This window comes from Anser anser (genome assembly GCF_964211835.1).
Source record: "Anser anser genome assembly, chromosome: 15".
Lineage (NCBI taxonomy): Eukaryota > Metazoa > Chordata > Aves > Anseriformes > Anatidae > Anser > Anser anser.
In genome coordinates this window covers 10,062,281-10,086,365 of record NC_139736.1, presented here as the reverse complement: position 1 = coordinate 10,086,365, position 24,085 = coordinate 10,062,281, and the positions used below count along the sequence as shown (strand labels likewise).

The following is a 24,085-nucleotide window of genomic DNA, read 5'->3' as shown; positions in this document are numbered from 1 at the left end:
AGTTTTGGTGCTGTGTGTGTATATATATATTTCTTTAAATAGGAACATCTTCTCCGTGGAGAAACCAAATGAAAGTTACTCATAAATTCTACAAAAGCTCCAATGGGACTTCTGGGGAGGCAAGCGAGTGGGACGGAAGTATTAACTACAGGGCAGTGTGTGCAGAGCTGGTAAAGGGGACTAAGGCCAGCTGCACTCTGGTGCTGCTGCAGGCAGCAGACGGAATCCTAGAATCGCTAAGGTCGGAAAAGCCCTCCGAGATCATCTGGTCCAACCATCCCCCTACCACCAATGTCACCCACTGAACCATGTCCCTCAGCACCACGTCCAACCTTTCGTTGAACACCCCCAAGGACACTGACTCCACCACCTGCCTGGGCCACCCGTCCCAAGGCCTGACGGCTCTTTCTGAGAAGAAATGTCTCCTCGTTTCCAACCTGAACCTCCCCTGGCGCACCCTGAGCCCATTCCCTCTGGTCCTATCGCCCGCCCTGCTCCTCCCGCACCAGCGACGCGGAGGCAGAGCGGCCGCTGCCCTTCTAGCCGCGCCTCTCTATGGTGGTGGGGAGGAGCGGAGCCCGCTTCCGGCGGGGCGCGGGGCCCTTTCCGGCGGCGTGTGGCAGCGGGCGGCGGGGCGGCTCCCGGGGCCGGGCCGGGACAGGAGCGGGCAGCGGCGGGGCCGCCCCTGCCGGCCGCTCGGGGCCGGGCAGCGCTCGGGGCCGGGCAGCGCTCGGGGCCGGCCCCCTCGGCCCCCGCCCCCTCGGCCCCCCAGGCGCGGTGCCGCGGCCATGCTGCGGGGGGACGAGTTCCTGAGCTCGCCGCCCAGGAAGGCGGTGCGCTTCGGGGGCACCCTGCCCGACATCCTGCTCAAGTGCGGCCAGGTGAGCCTTCGGGAAGGGGCCTTCGGAGGGGCGGCCCCGCGGTGCCAGCCCCCGCGGTGCCCCGGGCGGAGGGGAAGCACGGCGACCCCGGCGCTGTCTGCATAGACAGTGGCACAAACGGCCCGTCAGCTTCAGCTCCCCCTCGGGCCGGTGTGCTGCTGCCGCCTCCCTTCGTGGGCTTCCCCTCGTATTCGCCTTCTCTGTGTTGCTGTTAAGCAGCGTTAGGCCGCTTAGGTATGTTAGCGGCACGTGTGGGTTTTGTCAGAAGGGTAATAAATGTTCCTTATTTATCTTCCCCCTGCTAGGGTGACACCACCGATTATGAGTTGTTAAAGCACCAGCTGTCAGACCCAGACATAAAGGTAAGTCGTGTCAGTGTGGAGCTCTGATGATTTAACGCTCAGCAGTCTGAATGTCACCTGTCAGACAGGTCATGCTGGTGTCACCAAAGCCTTTGCTTTAAACATTTAGCAGCATTTAACAGCTTTTTGCTTTGTGGAAACTATCAGAATTATCTCTGAATGAAAACCAGCAACTGTTGATTTATACATACATCCTGTATGTAGAATCTTGATAAGTGATGCCTCATGCTTACTGACTTTAGAGTGAGAAACTTTGTTTTGTGATGGATGGGGTCTTCTTTTCTTCCAGGTATCCTCCTTCTAGGTCAGTGATGTTTGTCTGCAGATCACTAACCGTGGTTATGTCAAACCATGGCTACTGACTTGCAGTGCCTTTAAGCTGTGTCAATTATTACCTCCCCCGTTCTCACTGAAAGCGTGGTTAATTAAGCATTAAGATGCATATGTATTCAGCAGTTAAAATAATAGTTCCAGGTATGTTCCTTATAGCTGTGAATACCCGCCGTGTTTGCTGCCCTTTTTCCATTTTGTTTTCTCTTTCAAACTACAGAGCCCAGCAATACAAAGAGTGCTGCAGGAAGCATAATGTTATATTAAGTTCCTTTTCTTTTTAAAGGGGACATTTTGTAAAGTTGTATTGTTTTTAGCAGGCCTTTTGGGGAGTACAAGCAAATTCAGTGTACAATTTTCTGTGTAGATTTGCTACTGTTTCAATATATCTCTTACTTCAAAACTTGAATGGCTCTTTCCTTAAACTAAGAAAAAAAAATGGATTCTGAGTCTGTCCAAGTGAGTTTTGCATGCCTTGCTCAGCTTGTAACTTAAGCCTTCCAGGCAGGCTGTTGGTTTAGGAGTTGATAGGCATTTATTCTTTCATTCTAGAATATCATTGGTGAGTGCACTAATTCAGTTCAAGAAATCCCTTTTATATTTATTGTAAATAATTTCTATTTACGGTCTTAATCTTTGACTTTTGGTTTTATAGTTGTTACTATTAAAAATGGTTTGATCATATTGTTTATTGAAATAGTTGCTTTTTTTTTTCCTGCTTATTTTTAGGATGCCCAGATCATTAATTGGCTGCATGAATTTCGAGCTTCTGTCACCTACTTGACCAAGGACTTTGAGCAACTGGTCAGCCTTTTGCTGGTAAGTATCTCTTTATTCTATGGGAAGATTAAGAGCTTAGTGCTCAAAACATCTGTTTGACATCTTGGTCTTTAATTGCTTTCAGAAGCTGCCGTGGTTGAGAAGAAGCCGAGAGGTAGTGGAAGAATACCTGGGTTTTCTTGGCAATTTGGTGTCAGCGCAAACTGTCCATCTTAGGCCATGCCTCCGCATGATTGTATCCCAGTTTGTTCCCCGTAAGTTTTTTTTCTCTTCATCTTCTTTGCTTGCTTATTAAAATGTCTCTTTCTTAGCTAAATTCTGTGTAGTCTATATCACAATCTGTTGTTTTTTTCCATTTATCAATTTGAATGGCTGAATTGTGATAGACCCTTTTCTGTACCTACATTTCAGAAATCATGTTCTGAGGGGCAATTAGATTTATAATGCACCCCATTTGTGAAGATGTTTAGACGAGGAATGAACTACATAATGTTTTTACTACTGAAAAGGGAAAGCTGAGATGATGGTCATATCGGATGTTCTTAAGAATCTCCTGGTTCTCTGAATCTGTGTTTTTGACTGTTATTTTAAAAACTTGTGTGGATAATTTTGGTGCTTTAGTTGTCCAGTGTACTTTGATTTGGCATTGAAACTGCTACCTGTAAGACTTGTACAGTTTTCCAATAATGATCTCATTTTTGGAAGCTCGAATAACCATCAGAGAAGATGATGTGGATATTTCAGATTCTGATGATGATGATGAAAGTGAGTATAAAGGAAGTAAGGCTTGTGTATGCTATCATAAAACATTTACTAAAGACGTATACATTGCATGTTGCTCCATTTTTACAAAATTAATTTATTGGAGTTAATATAAAGCGTGAAGGAAACATGACATCCTTAAATTCCTTGTATTTGAGTTAGTGGTGTGGTGACCCACTCCTTGGTACTTCCAAAATACTGTTCCTTGTAGAGCATTTGTAGGAATATGGCTGGATGTGTAGGAAAATATTCCTAGTCCTAGGTTGTTTCAAAGCCAAAGAAAAGTTAGGAGTTACTTTGTTTTAATTTTATTTATCTCAATAAAACTAGCTAGGTTGGAGGATTCTTGAGTGTTGTTGTGTCTGTGCTAATTCAGTTGATATAAATAACAAAAATGCCATGTAGTTAGTGCATTTATTGATTAGGCAAACACATAGCTAAATGTCTTTCAAGAATTTCGTGAGTTCATGTCTTGAAAGCTGGAATAAATTTCAGTTCTGCTTGTGAAGAGCCAACTACTATTCTGGTGTTCACCTGTAACGTTACCTTTATAGAAGCCTAATTAGTTGTTTGACTTGTGCAAAAATGAAGCATAATCTTTAGATAGATTTTATCTAATTTTAGGCTTGGATTTGACGTTTTGTAAATATTTCTGTAATGTGGGATACATTTTGGATTTCAAAGTTTAGCTTCCATATAAGACAGCATAGCAACAATATCTGGCTTGGTGGCAGCGAATTCAGAGTATATTCTGATACCATGAATGTTATTTGGAGTTAATATTCATAATTATTTTAGTAGTAAAGCAATTCAACTTTATTTAAAAAAAAAAAAAAGCAAATGCAATTTTCTTTGTTTTTTCTAAAATATTTAATTGATATGAACTGTTTTTGTTGGTTCCTGAGTTGGTTTTCTGCAACCCAATGGATAACAGTACTTTTTTTTTTTTCTTTCTCTAGACCTTTCTGAAAACTTTAATACATGCCATAGAGCACTGCAAACTGTTGTAAGATATGTTCCTTCGTAAGTATTTAATTCCTAGGTTTCATATGCACTTTCCTTACAGCTACAAAACTGAAGATTTTTTTTTCTCCTAATCGGTAGTACAATAATTAATTTAATTGTGTGACTTTTTTAAATATTCACTAAATGGTATAACGTTCTGTCCAATCATTATGAAATTTCCATAGGCATCAGCAGCTATCTGAGACTCCTTTTAATTTGAATGGGAATAGGAAGTAGGGAATGTCATGTTTATAGCAACATAATTGAAGTAGCTTTTAACAAGCCGACAGTGAAAGTTTGCTTTTTGTCTATTGTCTATTTTATGATTCTTACAAAAACAGATTTTATATACAATTAGTTACCTTAAAATAAGGTTACTGTGAAGTAAGCGAATAAGCTTATTCCAGATAATAAGATGTTCCAATTATTATTGTCTTTAGAGTGCTGGAGCTTCAGTATTTGCTGTCATGATAGCAACCTGTTTTTCTTTCTTTTTTTTTTCTTCTGTGCAGAACACTGCAGTTTCTTATGCCAATACTTGTAGAAAGCTTTCCTTTCATTAATAAATCAGAAAGAACTCTGGTAAGAGCCATGAACGTTATTTTTGTTTGTTTGTTTGTTTGCTTTTTAAAGTATGACAATTGATTTGGAGGTATTTAATAGAAATTTTTTAGTGTATTGCTTAAAAATCATGTTATTTTTTATGTTTTTTATGTTTATGTCCATGTGTGGGTTTAGTAAAAGGTTGTCCAAACATACTTAAGTTCCTTGTGCATAGGCATTATGCCGGTCTTTAATGAGATAACTGCATATCTTTTTCCACAGGATTGCATTCTTAATCAATGCACAAGATGGACCTGTTTGGCGATGAATCTCAGGGTTGTATAGTAAGGAGACGGTAGGCTACCTGTCTCATTTATTGTAAAAATGGAAAGCATTCATCAGAACAACAGGGGATTTGATAAGCAGACAGAAAGCAATGGGTGATGGAGGTGAAATCCAGTTTGCCAGTAGAGCAGGGTATTAAAATGTTTTATTACATCTCTAGTACGATGCTCCTATGTCATAGAAAACAAACTGGAATCTTTTAACAGGTTACTGCTCTTGTACGGTATTTGTATTTATTCTTTCCAACTTGGTATGTTGGCATTTTCTTTTACAGAAGGGCAGAGCCCTGCTCTACCAGCTAAGGTCGGTTGGAGCTGTGTTTTGAACCTTACAAGCACTGGGGAAAAAGAAAGAAAAAAAGTTGTTTGTATATGTTGCTAGACTTTTTTTTTTTAAATAACTCTGGATGTTGGATCCCTATCTGTAAAATGAGATGGATAGTAGTTCTCAAAAGGTGTTATGGGAATAACTTATTTAAGCAGTTCAGTGAGGAGCATGTTGTGAAGAAATTAAAAACTGTGTTTTCAGGGCAGGGTTTGAGCGGAGTGTAATTAAAGTATGGTCCATGCATTGTTGTTAAATCTCTTCAGTTTATAGATTTTTCGGTAAACTAGCTCTGTCCATTTTATGCACTGAGCCAGATGGCCTGTGGAAAAATCATATGTCCTTATGTAATTAAAGGTTGTGTTATAATGCATATTCACAAAGAGACTATGGTGTACTTAAATGTGTTAGCTTGACAGTTTTGCTATGTGAAAGTTGCAGTGTTGTCATTTGTACGTGTCTGTGTGAGCATGTGCACACTCACAGAACTTGTTTATTAATTTGTTTGAATTATAATCAGAATGACTGTGAGAACACTTACCTGTTGAATTTAGAAGTGTCTTTTTATTCTAATAACCTAAACCAAAGATTTCTTAGTCTTACTTCAAACAGTGCTACTAGATCTGATTCTAGAAATAGTGAGGAATGTGCTTGTTTTCATTTTCTTGGGGGAAGTTTAGGGACAAATGAATGTGGAAATGAATAACTCTTACAGAATATTTATACTCATTCTGTCTGGAGATACTTGGAAAAATTAGCATGGAAATAGTAGATTAAGAAGTTAATGATAACACAGCTTAACAATTGTAAGTTGGTGTCTGGTTTATATGTTAATTTATTCTAGACTGAATACAGTCTGTCTTAACCTATATCTGTCTCTTTAAATGACAAAGTGAGAAATGTATTTAAAAATCCTTGGCAGAAAGGATTTCCGTTAACATTATTATAGCTGTCTCTTAATTTTGTGTTATAGGAATGTTACGTACATAACCTGCTACGAGTTACAGTGTACCTTCCAACACTGAGGCTTCAGATTCTGGAGCTTATTGTTGAAAAACTGTTAAAGTTGGATGTAAGTTTGATCTGTATTACCTTTTAAGAAAGCTTGGTGTTAAAATTCATGGAGTAGAAAATACTCTTCAGCATTAAGTTCAACAAAAAGCTATGTTCTAGTACTGCTTGTGGTCATTAGTATAAAACCAACCAGATATATACTTAATTCCCAGTCTTACGATGTTACCACACCTGAGAGTTAATTGTATGATGTGTACTGTGCCACAACTGAAACAACTTTTTCGTGGTGATCAATGTTAATGGATGGAGAATGTGCGGTTGATGTGTTTTACTATCCCCCTGAAACAAAGGGATTTGTAGTCATAAAAAGAGACAGAAGGGATAGCATTGTAAATGATTAAGGCTTTTAATTTTGGAGAACCTCAGCATATCCTGAGCATATGTCTGAACCTCAGCATATGTCCGATTTATGGGGAAAGCTTATATTCTGGAGGCAGTTCAGAGTGTGTGTGCATTGCATGCGTATCATTCCCTTTTAAAATGTTTATTTAGTCAAGGTCAAGATCTAGCCTAGAAGTTATTAGTATTGCCTTTTCTTTTATATAGATAATACAAGAAGGTTTCCTGTTACTGTTATAGTCTTATAAAATTCAATTTCTTGTTTGCAACTGTAGGTTAGTACTCCACAGCAAGATATTGAGGATGCTGAAGAAGCTGCTAATAACTCTGATAGTGGGGAAAAATCTGCAGAGGAGGGACTTTTTGACATGGTTGGTTATCTTGTTCTACTCCAAATTTTTAAGTTTTGAGGTGTCTCTGCACTAAGCATAGGAATACCTTATTGCTTTATTGTTGCTGCAGTACAAACAGGAAAAAGTGAAACATCTTCAAACCTTAACGGCATTCTCTAGGTGTTGAATTTATGTAAATATCCAGCATATACACAGTGGATCAATTTCTTTATGTAAAAATCAAGCAGCTATATATAAATCTTATTAAAGAATTTGTGCTAATTGACTTAGTTTGCAAAAATTTGCTTATACTAAGCAAACTATACAAACAAACAAAAAAAACCCCTTCAGCACAAACATAGAAATTTAGTTTAACTTTTCCTGTAATTGCTGTCTTTGTGATACTGTATGTGTAAAAGGTGCATGACTGCCATTTTATCAAACAGGAGGAAGATGAAGAAAGAAAAGGAAACAAAGTTGTCTCTTCCAGTAGTGAGAGAATGGCCCATCCGCTTGCGGAGCGGCTTGATATTTTGATGACCATCCTGTTTTCCTATATTAAAGATGTTTGCCATGTGGATGGTAAGAACACATGAGCACTGGATTTGTTGTTTTGCTAACAAGTGAGAAAAACTTCAAGAGGAATTCTTGCTTTCTGCTGCTGCCACAAGATAGAGCCCTCATTTTTCAGTGGTAAAATTCTGCTGTTAGCACATTCCTGTCTTTGACCACAGTCTTACTGGCTGAGGCTGCAAAGGTTCATTTATGACATTAGTCTTCAGTTGGAGACATTTTGGTTATATAAATAGGACACTGAATCCGAGCTGTAGCATTACAAGGAGTGGAAGGATAAATAGTTTTTTAGTTAAATAGGCATTTACTAAGGGGTTGAATGTGTTAGATTTACTGTTTTAGAATAATATTTAGCAAAATTTTGCTTTATTGTCTTCACATTAGTCGTGTAGTTTATTTTTTAGCGTTTTCTTCTGGCTCCTCCGAATTAGCACATTATTGTAAAGTTTGCATGTCTGCCAGTATTATATATGTGCAATCATGCAGATATTCTTCATATATACCAATGTAAATACTAGTAGAACTGAGGTCCTGGAAGGTCTTACTAAAAACATTTTTGTTTTAGATGCCAAATAAGCCTAGAAGTTAGTTTGGTAGTGGTTTTTCTTTTTTTTTTTTTTAACATGTTTCTTGCTGGTTCAGAAAGATATAAATGTCAGTTTCACAACACCAGGAAAAAACTTGAAATTACTTTTTTTGTTGTTGTGTAGGCAAGCTTGATATCAACAAGACAAAGGATTTGTATCGGGACCTGGTGTCTGTTTTTGACAAGCTCATTTTACCAACTCATGCGTCATGTCATGTGCAGTATTTCATGTTTTACATCTGTAGCTTTAAATTGGTGAGTAGAAACTGTTTTTAAAATTGCCTTCTGTTATTTCTGCATCCTTATTTTGCCTTTTCTACAAAAATAAGTTGGTTTCTGCTGTAATTCTACCATTACCTTACGTTTTGGCGGAAGATACATCAGGATTCATTAGTATCTTTACTTCCCTTTGCTGTTACTTGCTTTTTCAAGCTTTCCATTATATCTCTGGTCCTGCTGTGCTCTTTGTAAACAGCAAATAGCTCAAATCTAATCCACTGTAAAAGAACTTGGTTAATAGACATGTTTTACAGGAATCAATTGGACTCTTGAACCTGAGGCACAGTGCTCTAGTAAATTTTTTCAGTACCCCAAAACTATCTTAAAGATACTGACTTCAGTTTGGAATTTGTATATTCAATTTCTTCAATTTGCAATTTGTATCTATGGTTTGTTTCCTCCCTCCACTTTACCATCTCTTAAGCAAAATACTACTTGTTCTATTACCATTTTAAAATAAGAACAACCATGCTTCTTGCACAAGAGTACCTAAGGATCTAAGTAAGCTAATGCCTGGCTTTTGGCAGTGGTGAATAGTGTATGTATTGGAAAGAGTATTGGAATGGGGCAAGCATATTATGGTGCTTTGCAATAGTGCCCTCTCAGCCTCCAGCAATAGCCCAGTAACTTCCTGAGCCAAAGTGATGTTCCTTTGTGGTAATGGCAGATGATGGACAAATTCAAGGGGGAAAGTACCTCATTGCTTTTTGCAGTGATGTGAGTTTTTGGTATCATGAACTTCCTGTGGCAAAAAGTTCCAGAATATAACTGTTTAAAGTGAAGAATCACTCCTTTTGTTTCCCTAAATTCATCTTCCTGTTATTTTCATTGGATGCCCTTCTGCTACAAGAGATGGTGAACAGTTGCTTCCTGTTTAACACGTTAATGCTCTTGTTTTTAAAGACTTCTTGTGTATTTATTCCACACTCTGTCCTAAATTTCAGGTTCCGTTCACTTTTTTACAACTAAATACAGAAAAAGACAGAAAATAGCGTTCTTCCAACATTGAGAGTATGTACTTACAGTGATGGAGGGATTCTTTTTATGGTTTGCTTATGGAAATTGTGGGAATTGAATGTTAGGAATCTATTACTCAGTGTTATCAGCATAACAACTCATGATTTCTATGTATCTTGTTTCCAGGGTTTGGCTGAGGCATTTTTAGACCATCTTTGGAAAAAACTGCATGATCCAAACAATCCTTCAGTGATCAGGCAAACTGCTGGCAGCTATATTGGCAGCTTTTTGGCAAGAGCTAAATTTATTCCAGTTGTGTAAGTTGTTTTGATATATGAGTAGAACCAAACAATTTATGATAAATGCTGAGGTTTAAGTACAGAATTCATGGAATGTGCATCCAGTGTTAGTCTTCTATTCACACAGTTTTGCCAGTAAACCAATATTGATAGTCTTGTTTGTCTTGTCCACAATAATGTTTCAGTATTGTCTTGAATTTTCCAGGAAGGTGTTGTATTTCCAGGATGCAAGCTAATGTTTGCTAGGATTCGTTTCTTGCTGTTTAAGGCTTCACTTACCAAGAAATACTGAGCATGGGTAGGTTATGTTGTCTTCAGGCAGAGTCATGGATGCTCAGTATATGTGATACTCAGAAGCAGATTTTTTAATGGCCTTTGTTAAGCATTTTATGTGGACTCTTGAGACAGGGAAGTTGTGTCAGAGTATCTTGATACATATGGGATTCAAGTACTTCAGCAAATGAGTGAAAATGTTGTCTTTCCTATGTACACATTGTGTATTTTTATGCTGTTCAAAGTGTGAGCTCAGTGACTTTAATGTTAACTTGGTATTGCAATTGTTGGACATCGGAGGCATATCTGTCTGTACGGCTCATGGCCCAAGATTTTTATTGTTTACTGTGCACGTCAAATGCAGCGTGCGTTCACGGATTCATCTCTTCTGGCATCTTGTGCTTTCACTGTTTTGAGATTTCAGTATTGATATATTGTTTCATTTCCTGCTGAGGTAAAGGAGAAAGTTCGTAACAGAAGCTACTTTTTCCAGTGAGATTTTTCTTGCTGATGTTTTTATAACCACTGAGAACTTTGAATACTTGTTTAATGTCTTTCCTTGCAGATGCTATTTTTACACGTTGTTTTTCTCCATTATAGTACAGTAAAAGCATGCTTGGATCTGCTGGTTAATTGGATGCATAAATACATTGATAATCAGGATACAGGGGCTAATGCTTACTGTGATGTAGCTCTCCATGGGCCATTTTATTCTACATGTCAGGCAGCATTCTATACGCTTATTTTCCGTCACAAGCAGCTTTTGGATGGAAATTTAAGGAAAGGTGAGTGTATTAGGTTTGAAGGGCATTGGCATTAATTTGTAAGTTTCACTCTTTTTTTTTTTTAACAGTCAATTCAATCAAGTATCTGATGGCAAATTTACATTATAATCTAAATGAAGTAAGATGGCTTATACACCTGGGCTACAAAGCTAAATAATCCTTTTTTTTCTTTGCTGTTGAAAACAGTGCAAATAACTCCTCAGCATAGATTTCTGGCCCCACTTACTGAACATATTTGAATTTGAGCTGTGTAAAACTAGTGTGAGCTTCAATTAATAATCTGTTATAGTCCATAATGGTGCTATCTCTGTCAGTCCCTGTGTAAGTGTAGTGTCTTTGTTGGAAGGGTCCCTCAGCTGTGGCAGCTTTTCTGATCAATAAGCTGTGGGGTAGATCTCTACTGTAAGAGTGAGCCTTAGTATCTGCTTCTGTGGTCTTGTGCAGAGTGCAGACTGGTAAGACTGGAAATTCTTAGAAATAATGCTAAGCTTAGGTGATAAATAACCTGTATATAATATGTTTGTCAATTGTTCTTATTTTGAAGGTCTGTCATATCTGCAGAGTTTAAATTTTGAGCGCATTGTCATGTGTCAACTAAACCCTCTGAAGATATGTATACCCTCTGTTGTGAACTTGTTCGCTGCTATTACAAGGTACCTGTACATTTATTTCAGTTTCAGGTAGATATAGATTTGAGTGTGTATGTATAATAACAGCACAGTTATTTTAGAATGTGGGTTTTTTTTAGGATAGTATTGAGTATTATCCAAGAGAACTTGTATAAGATTCCCCATATTCATGGTGGGATAAGTTTATTTCTGGTTCAGTTTCAAAGAAATCCTACAGCACTATAGAACCGTTTCATTGTTTTGTATTGGTGCCAGTATGGTTCTACTTGGAGCGAAGTCTTCAGGAATGTTGAGGAAAAGAATAGACTCCTACATGCGTTCTTCTGGTGACTGCCTTGAAAATCCCTAATACCAGTTGCAATATAGTGATGTTTATGTTTGTTAAAAATAACTTTCGTATTTCAATGCCATCTGAAATACTTGCTTTCTACGTGCTAGAAATGCTTATCTTTCCTTTATTGCCTTTTTAAAGGAAATACCAGTTGGTGTTCTGCTACACAATTATTGAGAGGAACAACAGGCAGTTCATACCAGTTGTTCGGAGTGGGACTGGGGGTGACCTTGTGCAGACATGCACTAACCCACTTGACAGTTTCTTCCCCTTTGATCCCTACGTGCTCAAAAGGTATAGTTTAAAAATACACAATTCGTTTCTGTCTTGTAGAAAACAACAAACTAAAAGTTGTAAGAAACTTTTAGGTTCCCACAGATCACTTTCTTCCCTGAGCTTTAGTACTTCTCTTGTGGCATATCTCAACCAGAGACTGTCAAGAGATTTTAATAGAAATTTACCCCTACTGGGGTGTAAAGTGATGAAGAAGGAGCAGAACCCATTTTCCTGGATGGAAATACCATAATGTTAGCCTAATGCATGTTTTGTTGGAGCAGTTGTAGTAGTGTCTTTCTTTTGTTCTGTTTTGCTTTGCTTTGTGTTTTTTGTGTGTGTTTTGGTTTTTTGTTTTAAACTTGAGCATAGGGATTCTTGATTGGAGACTTCATCTTATTTAAGTAGCTTGATTTTTTTAATGAATAGTGGATTATTTCTGGTTTTCCAAATGTCTAGCACTGGGATTCTGTTATGGTTTAACCCGGCCAGCAGCTAAGCACCACACAGCTGTTAGCTCACCCTTCCCCCTCCCTCTCTGGGATGGGGAAGATAAACGGGAAAATGTGGGTTGAGATAGAGACAGTTTATTAAGACAGGATGATAATAATAATAATGATAATATACTACTAATAATAATGTGTACAAACAAGTGATGCACAATGCAATTGCTCACGACTTGCTGACTGATGCCCAGCCTATCCCCGAGCAGCCCCACCCCAGCCAGCCACCCCTATATACTGTTTAGCATGACGCCAGATGGTATGGAATACCCCTTTGGCCAGTTGGGGTCAGCTGTCCTGGGTCTGTCCCCTCCCAGGTCCTGCTGCACCCCCAGCCTGCCCGCTGGCCGGACAGAGCAAGAAGCTGAAAAGTCCTTGGCTTAGTGTAAGCACTGCTCTGCAACAATTAAAACATCAGTGTGTTATCAACACTCTTCTCATCCTAATCCAAAACATAGCACCCTACCAGCTACCAGGAGGAAAATTAACCTTAGCCTAGTTGAAACCAGGACAGATGATATAATTACTTTAATGTTATGAGAGCAATGTTCTTTGTTGTCTTTTGAAAGAAAGCTGTTTCCAAAGAAGGAAGACCTTTCTTAGAAGTATATGTGCTTAAAAGAAGCCATACAAAACTATCAGTTAAAAAAATGGGAGAAAATTATGCGTAATTGAGAGGATAGTGTAGCTATTAAAAATACTCACTTTAGGAGACCTGATTGTAGCCAAACTCCTCAAGCAAATATTTTAAATTTATATTTATCAGCAAAATGAAGTTATTCATGGGATTAGTTGGGGATTGTATAGAGATTTAATAGCTTGTAAAATACTAAAGAAGGCTATCAAAATTCCAAGCATTTTGCATTGTATTATTAAAATAAAAAAAAACATAATACTTTTACTGAATAAATTAACTTGTACTGTGTTTTAATTCTGCTTTCAGATCAAAGAAGACTATTGATCCTTTTTATCAGTTCTGGGAAGAACTGAGTGCTGAAGATCTTGAGAATCTGAAGAAACCCATTAAAAGGGTAATCTTTCCTGATCAAAATGTAGTTCAGCTTTTGCAAAATCTCTGTCAGCTGCTTCTATTGCAGGATTTTTTTGATTTTTTTTTGAGACTATAAGCATAATAAACATTTATGAGAAAGTGACTTAGATAAAGGAAGCTTTAGGGATTGATCCAGCCTTGCTTTGAGAATAGTTTTCCCCTCTGCAGAAGAAGTTTGTCTGGTGGCACTGGAAAATACACTTTGTAGGTATGGTTTAGTATTTCATAGTGAGAGATTCTCTTGCCATTCCAACTAGTTATGACAATTATGACAATTGTAATACGACCCAAGTCTTATTATGTCCTTCCACTGCTCCTATGTAGCTTGTTTATTACTTACCTTCTTGCAGAATGTCTATTCTTTGTCAGTTTTTTGTTCAAGTCCTCAGAACTGTGTGTTTTATATTCCTTTCTGTGATAACATGTAAAACAGTGATAACTTGTACAAATCTACAAAGCCATAACATATTTTTGGGTGTGTTTTGTTAACTGATAAATTTGTAATTTTCATTAGCAGATCTGATTGCTGCAACATTTCAAATTTTATTTTAGAAATGCCCTTTTTGGTCTTAGCACTCATTACTTCTGTCAAATCTTAATAGAGACATGCAGTATCTTTCTGCTCTCATTGTTCATTTTACATTTATGCAGGGTACTTCTGAAGATGAAGATGATGACTTTTTGAAAGGAGAAACTCCTCAAAATGATGGTGTGGTTGAAATTGCTCCAAATTCTTATGAGTCAAATACCCGGAGCCCAGTGAGCAGCATTGGCTCTCCTCCAGACTCTCATGTGCAATACCCACACTGACCTGGATAACCAACCAGAAGTGAAAAGGTTGAAAATTGTGTGCAATTTTTTGCTCGTAAAGAGACTTGAGCTCAACTTTCCAAACTGGCTAATGTTTAAGTAACTACATTTAAGAAAAATTGTTATTTCTTCATCGTCAAATTTCTACAGATGTGTTATGATAAATTCATATATTGTTAGAAAAGCCTAGAGAATAAATAGGGTGATAATTTACAAATTTCACATTGAAATGTTTTTTATGACTTACCGAGGGTTTTTTATAGGTTTTCTTGACTTTTTAAAAACTTTTGTTTACTAATGTTTCTCTATGAGGTTTTATATATCGGGGTTGAAATTCTGGTCTTTATTCCTTTTGATTTCTGTGGGACCAGAAGTACACTGTCAGTATTTAAACTATTCTCTGATGACCTTTTTTAGTTGGTTTCAATTAATGGTATGGTCCTGTGATAGGGAAGCCATGAACTGACTCTTAACAGTGATTCTTTTGCACACATCTCTAAGCTTTTCCTATCTGCAGGGCAGTATTTTGTAAAACCCCTTGATAGTGGTACATGTATTCAGATGGTAAGCATTATTGCTGCTTAAAAACGTAGCTGACACATTTTTTTCAGCTGTTCAGGCATGTAGAATGGTCAGGCATGTAGAGTGGTGATTATTGGAAGTTTTGAAAATGAGAGTAGCTGAATGTATGATTTGTAGATAGTTTTCTTTGAGGTGCTTGAGAAGCACTCTGAAACAGGTATTTATTTTCAGGATTTGAATTTTACATGTGAATGTTCAAAATACCAAAACTCAAACATACAAAAAACAAAACAAAACAAAAAAAACCACACCCATATCCCTAATAGAAAGGAATTGATGGTGTCAGTGGTGTAATTGTATTGTCCGTGTGTCAGTGAAGAGTTTCTCTGTACAGATTTCTTATATTTTCCATGATTGCTGGCTTTTAGATATGAGAAAGAAGATAAAAAGTAGAAAAAAATGTTATTTGTGTAACAGTTGAAAATTTCATGCCCATTGGACTAAATTCTTTACAGCTGCCCAACTTCATTCGTCTGCCCTTCTTTAGAGTCTGAACTTGTAGGCGTTCAAGGCAATGTATTTATTCAGAGCCAATAAAGACTGATGCAAACGGTGCCAATTCCATACATTTGAAAACATCTCTTTATGTAACTAAAGATCTCTGTGCACTCTAGCTTCGCAAAAGTCGGGATGTTTGTTCTGACAGACTGAAAATGAGTTTCAGGGATGATACTGTAAAATTTGTTGGTGGGATCTGTTCATCATTTGTTAAGTTGGGGCTTAGCTTTTGTTTTTAATTTTAGTCGTCTTTACTGTCTTTCCTGAGCAATAAACGATTTCCATCTGAAATAATTATATCTCTCCTGGCATAGAAGAAGCCTTCTCACAGCACCGACAAGGAAAATGTCCTCTGAATTCTGCTTTTTTCTGTTCACTTTTATGTCTTCAGTAATCATAGGATGGCTTGGGTTGGAATGGACCTTAAAGCTCATCTAACTCCAACATAGTCAGTCACGTAGGAAATGAGGCTGTGTAAAACTTCACAAGTTGTGATATCAGGTATGTGGTTTAGGAGTTTCCATGTTTCACTTAAGAGCTAAAACAGAATAAGGAAAGGCATCCCTGACGTGAAATGTCTGCACATTTGTAATGTTACATTGAACTGTCTACTAAGTTGCATAGTCAACTTCAGTATACCAAAGGATCTTGTTTAAAACAAAAATTGAGTTAGAAGAGATCATAGAAAGACCAGGGAGTTCCTGTGACAGATTTGGTTTGCTTCATGTAACTGCAGCCAGGAGTGTTGGTAGGTGCTGGCGTTTTGCTAAAGAGTTCTGTAGCAGCTGCTATTACACTGAGAGGTTTGCTGGTTCAGAGATGGAAATTTTGCTTTACAGGGTTAGGTCTCCTGTGAAATACAATGCATCTTTTGAAGAAAGTATTTGCTGTAACTGTTTACTTTGTGAAAATGGGATTTGAAAGGTAGAGCTAGAGCTTACCGTTGTTTTGGTTTGTTTGTGGTTTTGTTTTCAATCTCGGTTGAGAGCAGTCCCCTTTGCTTGGGCTGTCCCTGTCCCCCTGTGTAGCTCTCCGGCCGAGTGAGCAGAGATACCGCCGGTCACACATCATGGGCATCGGGGTGGGAAATCCCTTGACTTTGCAGATGAACTTCCATCTTGGGGCTCTGTTTTGGGCTGGGGCCGTGTGTGGAGCTGTGATTTCGGCACTTCACCGCGGTCACTTCCAAGCCGCTTTCTCACACTGCCCACAATTAGGCGGCCGCACGCCCGGGGTCCCGTGAGGCGCCAAGGCCGTGCGGCGGTATCACGGCGGGGCCCTGCCCTCAGCGCTGCGAGGGACGGGCCCTGGCGGCCTCCCCGCGGCACGGCCGGGCTCCGGCCTCCCGGCAGCTCCGGCGGGCGGCGCCGCTCCGCCTCCATTCGCCTCTCCTCCCTTCCCTTCCCCTCCCCGGGGCTGCCGCCGTTTCCCAGCGCCCTGCGCGGCCCGGCCCTCGGCTGGAAGCGCGGAGCCGCCCCGGGCCCGGGCGCTGCCCGCGATGCCGCTGCTGGTCAACGGGGAGCGGATCGACCTGGGCCGGCCCCCGGCGGCCATGATCCGCGCCTACCCACACCTCGAGGTGAGGGGCGGCAGCGCCGGGACCCCCGGGCCGGGAGGAGCCGCGGGGGGGCCCGGCGCTGAGGGGACCCAGCGCTGAGGGAGCCCCGGGCTGGGGCGGTGCTGGGACGCCCAAAAGTCTGGGGTTGGCCCAAAATTAACTAAAATCCGCGTCCCCCGGGGGAGGCCGGGCGGTGAATGTCCTGAGGAGAAGCGGGGGTCGGTGCGGCGGGCTGGGCCGAAAAGCTGGAGGAAAAGGTGAAGGCTGTAACTTGCGGGAGGTATTCGCTTCCTTCCGGGGCTGTGTAAACGCTGTGGTACTGACGGCAGGCTGGCAGTCAGGGGCTGCTGGGCAGAGCTGTTGGGAATGTGGTTTTCGTCAGAAAATGCCTCTTTGTAGACACTGTGTTTTTGAAGGGAAAAAAAAATAAGTGCAAATTCGATAAAACTGTGTAAAATGTTTTCTTTAGCCCCAGGATAGAAATTTGCTGCCTACCCAGCAGTTCTGTGACAGCACTGTGGCAGTCAGAGCCCAGGAATCTGGGTTTTCTGTCTGCTGAATGTCCCAATAAATAGCAATGTTTTGATAAGTATTAAAAAAATAAATGTTGGATTGTGGCAGTAGGAGAGTGAAACTTACATTTTCAGAAGTTTCAGAGAAGGAGGAGACCTGTTTCCTGTCCTCTTTAAACTTTCAAGATAAGCTCTGGTGTCATCTAATGTCAGCTTAGCCACGCCCCATTGCTTTTTCTTGTGCCTCCGTTTTATCATCTATAAAGCAGGCCCAGAGGGTTCTGTGTGTGGGGAGTGATGGAATTTAACATTGACTAGATCACTGGCAAGAAAATGAAAACTCTGAATAAATTCAGAATACTCCAAAATATGAAATATGCCTTGTTTATCTCTGACCCGGGTCCCTTTGCTTTTCAGAGGTGATGTTTCTGTCAAGTAATGGATACACCTGAGAATTCAGCCACTGTAGTCTCTATTATCATTTATCTTTAGGAAAAGGCAAAACTTCTCAGAAGTCGGCCTACTCAAATTGTGGAACCCAAAGGTCTTCTTTATGTCCAGCAGAGAGAATTTGCAGTGACTACCCCTAAGGACGGTATGTAGGAATGTAAGCACTTCTCCTTCTGAAGCAATGATTATGACAGCAAAGTTCTTACAGCGTTTCTCTCCTCTAAAATAGGTTCTGTTTCTATTCTTGGATCAGATGATGCCACTACCTGCCACTTAGTTGTGCTCCGACACACAGGTATCTTAAAAGGCATTCAGACCAAAACCTGCCTCTCTAAAGTAATGCATCTAGGATCAGCGTTGATTTATGCTGCATTAATGAAGTAAACTGCAATTACATTTATATAAACTTGAATCTCAGAAAGTCACGTGATGCGTTAATTGAATGACGTGTTCAGAGAGTTAGGGTGTTCAGTACCTGAGGTTCTGTGTTCTGGTTGCTGAATGAGCCGATCCTAAACTTGATCTGCGGCAGTGGGCAGTGGCAGCCCCCTTGGCTGCTGCGTCCCAGGCTATGTGCAGATGCCGGAGGCAGCGTTTAACTGTTTGGGTCTGCAGGGTTTGGTAATAATGGGTAGAATTTATGCAAAGAGCCTCGTTACCTTCCTGGAGTTCTGTCGTTTGAGCTGTTGCTTGGTCCTTGGTAGTAAGGTGTTTGTACCCTTTGCATCAGTTCTGCTGATTTTCTAATGGGGCATGGAAAGAGATTGTTGTCTCATTCAGCCAGCCCATCTCTTCTGCTGGAGGATGCTGTCATTTCAGGAAGTAAGAAGGTGGGAGATGTAGTTCTTGCACTGCTATAGCAATGTAAACTGATGCTGATTTAAGTGACAGCAGAGTAACAGCCTCCCCCGGTGTCATTAACTGTCTTCTCTCGCCTTCCTCAGGTAGCGGAGCCACCTGCTTGACACACTGCGATGGATCAGACACAGAAGCTGAGGTGTCGCTCATTATGAGTTCAGTAAAATCTTTCTCTAACTCTGCAGACTATGGAAGGTCAGCTCTGCTTTTTTATTTCTATGTGTTTTCACAAAGGTAACTGCAGTTTGTAAGTTGGGGAATTTTTACGTGATTTTGTGGGGTTCAGACAAGGTAATTGTGCAGGAAATACCTATTGATCAGGGGCCATACGGAAAATGAAAACTATTGCTGATGATTTCATGAGTATTATTTTCTATTAGTGACTTAAAGCATGGTTCTATTCTGACTGGTGTCTCTGTAAAAATGCCATTGTGCGGTTTGGTGTTTACTGTTTCCCAGTAACTTCTGTTTCAGATGTGCTGAATTTTCCAAATAGCTGGTTTTGGTTTTATCCTCTATTTTTCCACCCAAACTGTTGGTCTTGTGAATTTCTTTTGGGATCTGGAAATCCATCTGGGATTTTTCTAGGTCCCACATTTAAAAAAAAAAAAAAAAAAAAAAAAAGAAAGAAAGCAAAAAAAAAAAAAAAAGCTCCAAACCAGAATTTAGCTCAGAATTTAGCTAACGAGGTTTATCCTGGATGTGGAGATTTTTGCCTCTGTAGTTTGATAAGAACAAAAGCTCAGTTAACTTAGAAGATATGATCTTATGAATTGGCTTGCCCAGTTTTGAAAGACTGAACTATGGCCTTGTTAGGTGATTTATGCTCACACTCACTTTCTTGTTGCACCTGGGACTTTGCACCCCAAACCGATATTGTCCCTAGTTATTTTTCTAGACGTTTGGTCAGCAGGTTTGCAAACAAGACTTCTCTTTACATAGACACCTCTCAGAGAAGAACCCTGCTGTGTAGTCCAGAGTAGTTCTGGAGATCACAGGAGCAAACTTCTCCACATCTAACTCACCCTTTTGTGGGAACCTAAAGGTGGTTATAAAATTAAGCCCAAACCTTTGGTGCTGACCGTCACAGATACACCAGGGTATCTGTGAAGCCAAGTGAGGCTTCTCTAATGATTGCTTTGTAGTTTGGGCTGGGGATTATTTTGTAAAGGTATTCACTTTGGGATGTCTTTTTAACTGCTGTTTCCTGTTATTCCATCTCTGTTAGGCTGGAATTGCACCTAGTTGGAGGTTTCAATGATGATAGGCAGTTATCACAAAAACTTACTAATCAGCTTCTTAGTAAGTTCACCTTTTTTTCCACTCTCATGTCCAAAACAAATAGTTCTGACTGGATTTGGGTGAAGTTTGTTTGTAACCAGAGCCCCCTGTCATTTAATAGAAAAACATCTGGATTCATTTAGGAGGGTGTTTTTTCCACCTGAGAGCTTGGCACAGAGGAGGGGTTGGATTTGCGGCTTGCTGTGGCCGATGTGTGGGATGGAGGGCAGGGACTTGGGACTTGTTCCTGGTTGACGCTGTAGCGTGTGGAATTGGGGCTTAGTTCAGCTGGGCTCGATTCCTGGCTCCGCTGCTGACATGCTACAGGATCTTGGGCAGGCGTTGTCACTGTCTACATCTATACCTTCGTTAATTACTATTCCTTCTGTACCTTAATGTGGGGGGGTGAAATTAATTACACTCGGGAAGTATCTGATGAAAGATGGATGTCTGTCTGTGAAATCTGTAGCCTGGAGAAGTGACTGTGGTGCTTACAAACAGATGGGGAATGGAAGGGACCAGCTGGGACATTTGGAGTGCTCTGGCTCATGCTGAGCACTTCCCGAGTGCGGAGAGGCCTCAACCTCACTGGGACTGGGAGTGGGCAGGGGCAGGGATGCATAGCGGGTTTGGAGGGTGGTGGCAAAGGGATGCAAAGGGAACTGGAACTGGCAAAGGTCCTGGAAGGTGCCCCTGTTACCCCCTCATGTGCTGTGATGTGATTCCTGTTCTGTGTGTTATATATTGCGTGAGAGTTGTGTACAGAATGTTTTGGTCAGTTTTTAAAACCTTCTGATTTTCATGCACCAGGTTGCAATTTAAAACAGTAACATTGTATTTCCAATAGGACTGAAAAAAAAATAAAATTCCCTGTGTGGGGGATGGTGAAAAGCAGAATTAAAATACATCTAATGAAAAGCTGGGTTGGCTCACTATGTATGTAACATTTTAGGAAAGTACATTTAAATATGAGTTATTAAATGTATAGTGAACTAAAGCAGAGATGATGTGCCAGTGCCAGAGCTACTTTAAGCCAGTACCAGTGACAGGAGCAAGTGGCACATTTCTAGCGTGTTTTTGCCGTGACAAATGGCTACTTTCTGTCAATTACGTTTAGTAGCTGTGGCTTTAATTTTATAACACTTGGTTTGAAGCAAACCTGAAAACCACTCTTTGCTCTGTTGCCTTATCCAGGAACAGTGCATTAGGTACTTTCTGCCCACCCATTCCGCAGTGCGCAGCACTGATAATGCCCCCTCGTCTATATACAGCACCTGCTTTGCCACCAGTCACTCTTATACATTGCTGCTATCGTTGTTGCTGTAGGAGCATTTGATCTCCAACCAGATGAGGTTCATTTGGTGACTTTCTGCGTAACAGGTAAGAAAATATCTACTTCTTATTTTTTAAGCATGTTTAGCCACTGAAGTCAAAGTGCGGGGGTCTTTTCACACATGGCTTTTTAAAATCTGTTCTGGAAGAACAGCACGAGTCCTCCATGTTGGTTTGTAAGCTTTAATTTTGTTGCTGGTAGTGTGTGTTGCTGTCCGATAACTAGTGCAGGGAGGGGTCTCTCCTTACCAAATGCTGCTGAAATTCAATTGGTAGTAGGGCCACCTGGTATCATTACCAGGTCATTTCCCCACCTTTGTCCTGTGGAAGGAGACTGTACAGCTGTGAATATCTTGAGAGGCAACTGAGAAAGGAACTTACCGACTTTTGGTGGTGGTGTTAGACGCTTTATAAACTCATAAACTCAATTAGTTAGGTCACAGTGTGCTATGTCACAGAAAGGAAAAAGTAATTTCCTCTCCTTTGTATTGTATTCAGGTCATATTTCCACCGTCTTTGCATTTAAATACCCCTGGTGACTTGCATCATTGAACTTGGCAGCATGGTAGTTTTGTTTCTTTGTTTTCTGTAAATTGCCTGCACAGAAAGTGAAATGACAGCTGACCAGAGCTGGCCATGCTGTTACGAGATGGAGTTCTACTCCGGGCCCCAGGCATATTGATCTTGACCTTGACCTTCCCATATTTCTTTTTGGCTTCCTGGTTGTGTGTGTTGTTTTTTTGTTTGTTTTTCTTTTCTGTCCTTTTTTGCAACATCGGATCTGCTCTTCTCTGGTAACACACAAATGAATGCTGCTCCGAAAAAAAAACCACAACAAAGCTCTACGTTTGACCTTTTCTCTTACAGAACTAAATGACAGAGAAGAGAAGGATATTCACTTCCCAATCATTTATGGAATAGGTGAGTTAAATTAGAATTTGATTATTTTTTTTAACTGGATACTTGTTCAGTTTCTGATAGTTAATGGGCTGTCTTTAATGACTAGGTAAAGCCTGTCCCAGAAGTTAAGTGAATTGCTGCTGTTGGAGGTGTAGGCAGAAAGAGAAGTTTTCTTCTTAAAACAAGTAGAAAAGGGCTACCATAGAGCTAATGGGTCTGGGGTACTGAGAAATACAAGAAATGCAGTTGACACGTTCTAAAATTCCTGCTACGTAGTAGTGTTGTGGATGTGGTCATTTCAAACCAGTGTTTTGTGAGAATTAATTGTGTCTGTGTTTAAACTGTTTCCTACCAGCTGTGAACGTTAAAACAGCAGAGATTTTCCCCGCAACCTTCCCAGAAAAAGGGCCCGATGAGGATTTGCGTTCAGCCCATATTTTAACAGGAGCAAGAGTGAGTAAAAAGCAGAGGGAAAAAAAGCCCCAACCTGGATCTTTTTGCTGGAAGGGAAGACCACTGAGGGGCAATGAACTGTCAGTAGTTAAAGGGGGGAAAAAATACAGTGGTAGTGTTCTGGCAGTAGCAAAACAGATGGGAAATATGGAAGACTGGAGGCAAAGGATAGCAGTGGACATCAAACTCTTCCAAGCTTTCTGCTGCAAGGGTAACCCTTATCTTGGAAGTACAGAGTGCTCCCACGTGCTGCTATGCCCACAGCCCTACAGATTTTGGCAGCGTAATTTATGTAAAATGAGATTCCGGTCATGGCCGTAAATAATCCCAGCAGTATTGTTCAGTTCTGGGCTTGTTCTTACAGTTCAGGATTGTCTTTGTCAGAACAATTGGTTAATCGCAATGGAACGGGCATGAAGGTCGCACCCTGTGTGTCTTAAGGCAAAAGCTGCTGCTTAATGCCTTCCACATTGTCTGGAATTAACTTTTTATTATTACTAATTAATTGTCTGTATTAATTCTGTTTCTTTCATCTATTTAAGTACTTTTAAGGCTCCCTGTAAATTGTTCTGTGTCCTTACAGCTGACCAACATTTATGATGCCAAAAAGGAACAGCTCCACATTGGGCCTTACTTCTGGAGGCCTTTTCCACACGTAGATTTCTGGTTGGAACAAGATGATCAACAGATCTTACAGGTACCTGGCACTGGGACCCTGGCTTTCATTTTTCCTTCTCTCTCCTAGCTGAGCACAGAGATGGGTATGGGCTGTCAATGCTTCCCTCAGTGTACTGCTGGGGAGGGTGGAAAATACTCCTATTAAAAGGCAGAGTAATTGGGAACTTTCTGTTCTGAATCTCAGGCAGCTTTTGCTCTCATCTTGTTTTTCAGAATCTTTCCACGTCACCCTTGGCTGAGCCACCCCACTTTGTTTCCCACATTAGATCTACATTAACATTTTTAAAAGAACATCCCTTTCCATCGCGCTCCCTGTTTCCTGATAGGAAACCTCGCGTCTACAGAAAAAATCAAGACGGGTTGTGGGAACAGGTTTGTTCTGACAAGATCTAACTGCGGAATGCATAGCCTTGCCCCAGGAAGAGTGAGTTGGTGCAAAATGCCTACTGCTGGTTACAGGCACTGCTGTTCTTGTGCTTTCCAAAATAAAATATTTTGACAGAAGTAACTTGTTTTTTCTGCATTACGTAAGTGGAAATCACTGTTACTTTGAAGTA

The 24,085-nt window shown here is 40.4% G+C and overlaps 2 protein-coding genes across 4 annotated transcripts; both read left to right on the top strand.

The window, feature by feature from the left end:
* The first annotated feature begins 585 nt into the window (after positions 1-585).
* Positions 586-15,572, top strand: RRN3 (RRN3 homolog, RNA polymerase I transcription factor). Of its 2 annotated transcripts, XM_083800746.1 has the most exons (17): positions 586-881; positions 1,187-1,243; positions 2,303-2,392; positions 2,478-2,607; positions 3,059-3,118; positions 4,075-4,138; positions 4,633-4,702; positions 6,306-6,404; positions 7,021-7,116; positions 7,524-7,659; positions 8,361-8,491; positions 9,659-9,789; positions 10,645-10,829; positions 11,374-11,482; positions 11,931-12,083; positions 13,509-13,596; positions 14,268-15,572. In XM_083800746.1, exons 1-17 carry the CDS (start codon positions 789-791, stop codon positions 14,424-14,426), a joined length of 1,851 nt encoding a protein of 616 aa, XP_083656872.1. In that variant the 5' UTR covers positions 586-788; the 3' UTR covers positions 14,427-15,572. The 2 variants fall into 2 exon arrangements, with proteins under 2 accessions (XP_083656872.1, XP_083656873.1); XM_083800747.1 differs by lacking the exon at positions 3,059-3,118 and having other exon boundaries at positions 597-881.
* A 147-nt stretch (positions 15,573-15,719) lies between these two features.
* Positions 15,720-24,035, top strand: NTAN1 (N-terminal asparagine amidase). Of its 2 annotated transcripts, XM_083800767.1 has the most exons (10): positions 15,720-17,085; positions 18,069-18,171; positions 18,256-18,321; positions 18,971-19,079; positions 20,113-20,186; positions 21,492-21,545; positions 22,365-22,418; positions 22,753-22,850; positions 23,434-23,547; positions 23,742-24,035. In XM_083800767.1, the coding sequence occupies exons 1-10, from the start codon at positions 17,005-17,007 to the stop codon at positions 23,919-23,921; spliced, it is 933 nt and encodes a 310-aa protein (XP_083656893.1). In that variant the 5' UTR covers positions 15,720-17,004; the 3' UTR covers positions 23,922-24,035. The 2 variants fall into 2 exon arrangements, with proteins under 2 accessions (XP_083656893.1, XP_083656894.1); XM_083800768.1 differs by lacking the exon at positions 18,256-18,321.
* Positions 24,036-24,085: the final 50 nt, after the last annotated feature.

Bases quoted from the DNA above. Each gene is read 5' to 3' on its own strand.
- RRN3 (XM_083800746.1), top strand. From the start codon at position 789: ATGCTGCGGGGGGACGAGTTCCTGAGCTCGCCGCCCAGGAAGGCGGTG. The intron at 4,139-4,632 runs GTAAGTATTTAA...TCTTCTGTGCAG, and splicing joins GTTGTAAGATATGTTCCTTC to AACACTGCAGTTTCTTATGC. The intron at 8,492-9,658 runs GTGAGTAGAAAC...TCTTGTTTCCAG, and splicing joins ACATCTGTAGCTTTAAATTG to GGTTTGGCTGAGGCATTTTT.
- NTAN1 (XM_083800767.1), top strand. From the start codon at position 17,005: ATGCCGCTGCTGGTCAACGGGGAGCGGATCGACCTGGGCCGGCCCCCG. The intron at 18,172-18,255 runs GTATGTAGGAAT...CCTCTAAAATAG, and splicing joins AGTGACTACCCCTAAGGACG to GTTCTGTTTCTATTCTTGGA. The intron at 18,322-18,970 runs GTATCTTAAAAG...CGCCTTCCTCAG, and splicing joins AGTTGTGCTCCGACACACAG to GTAGCGGAGCCACCTGCTTG.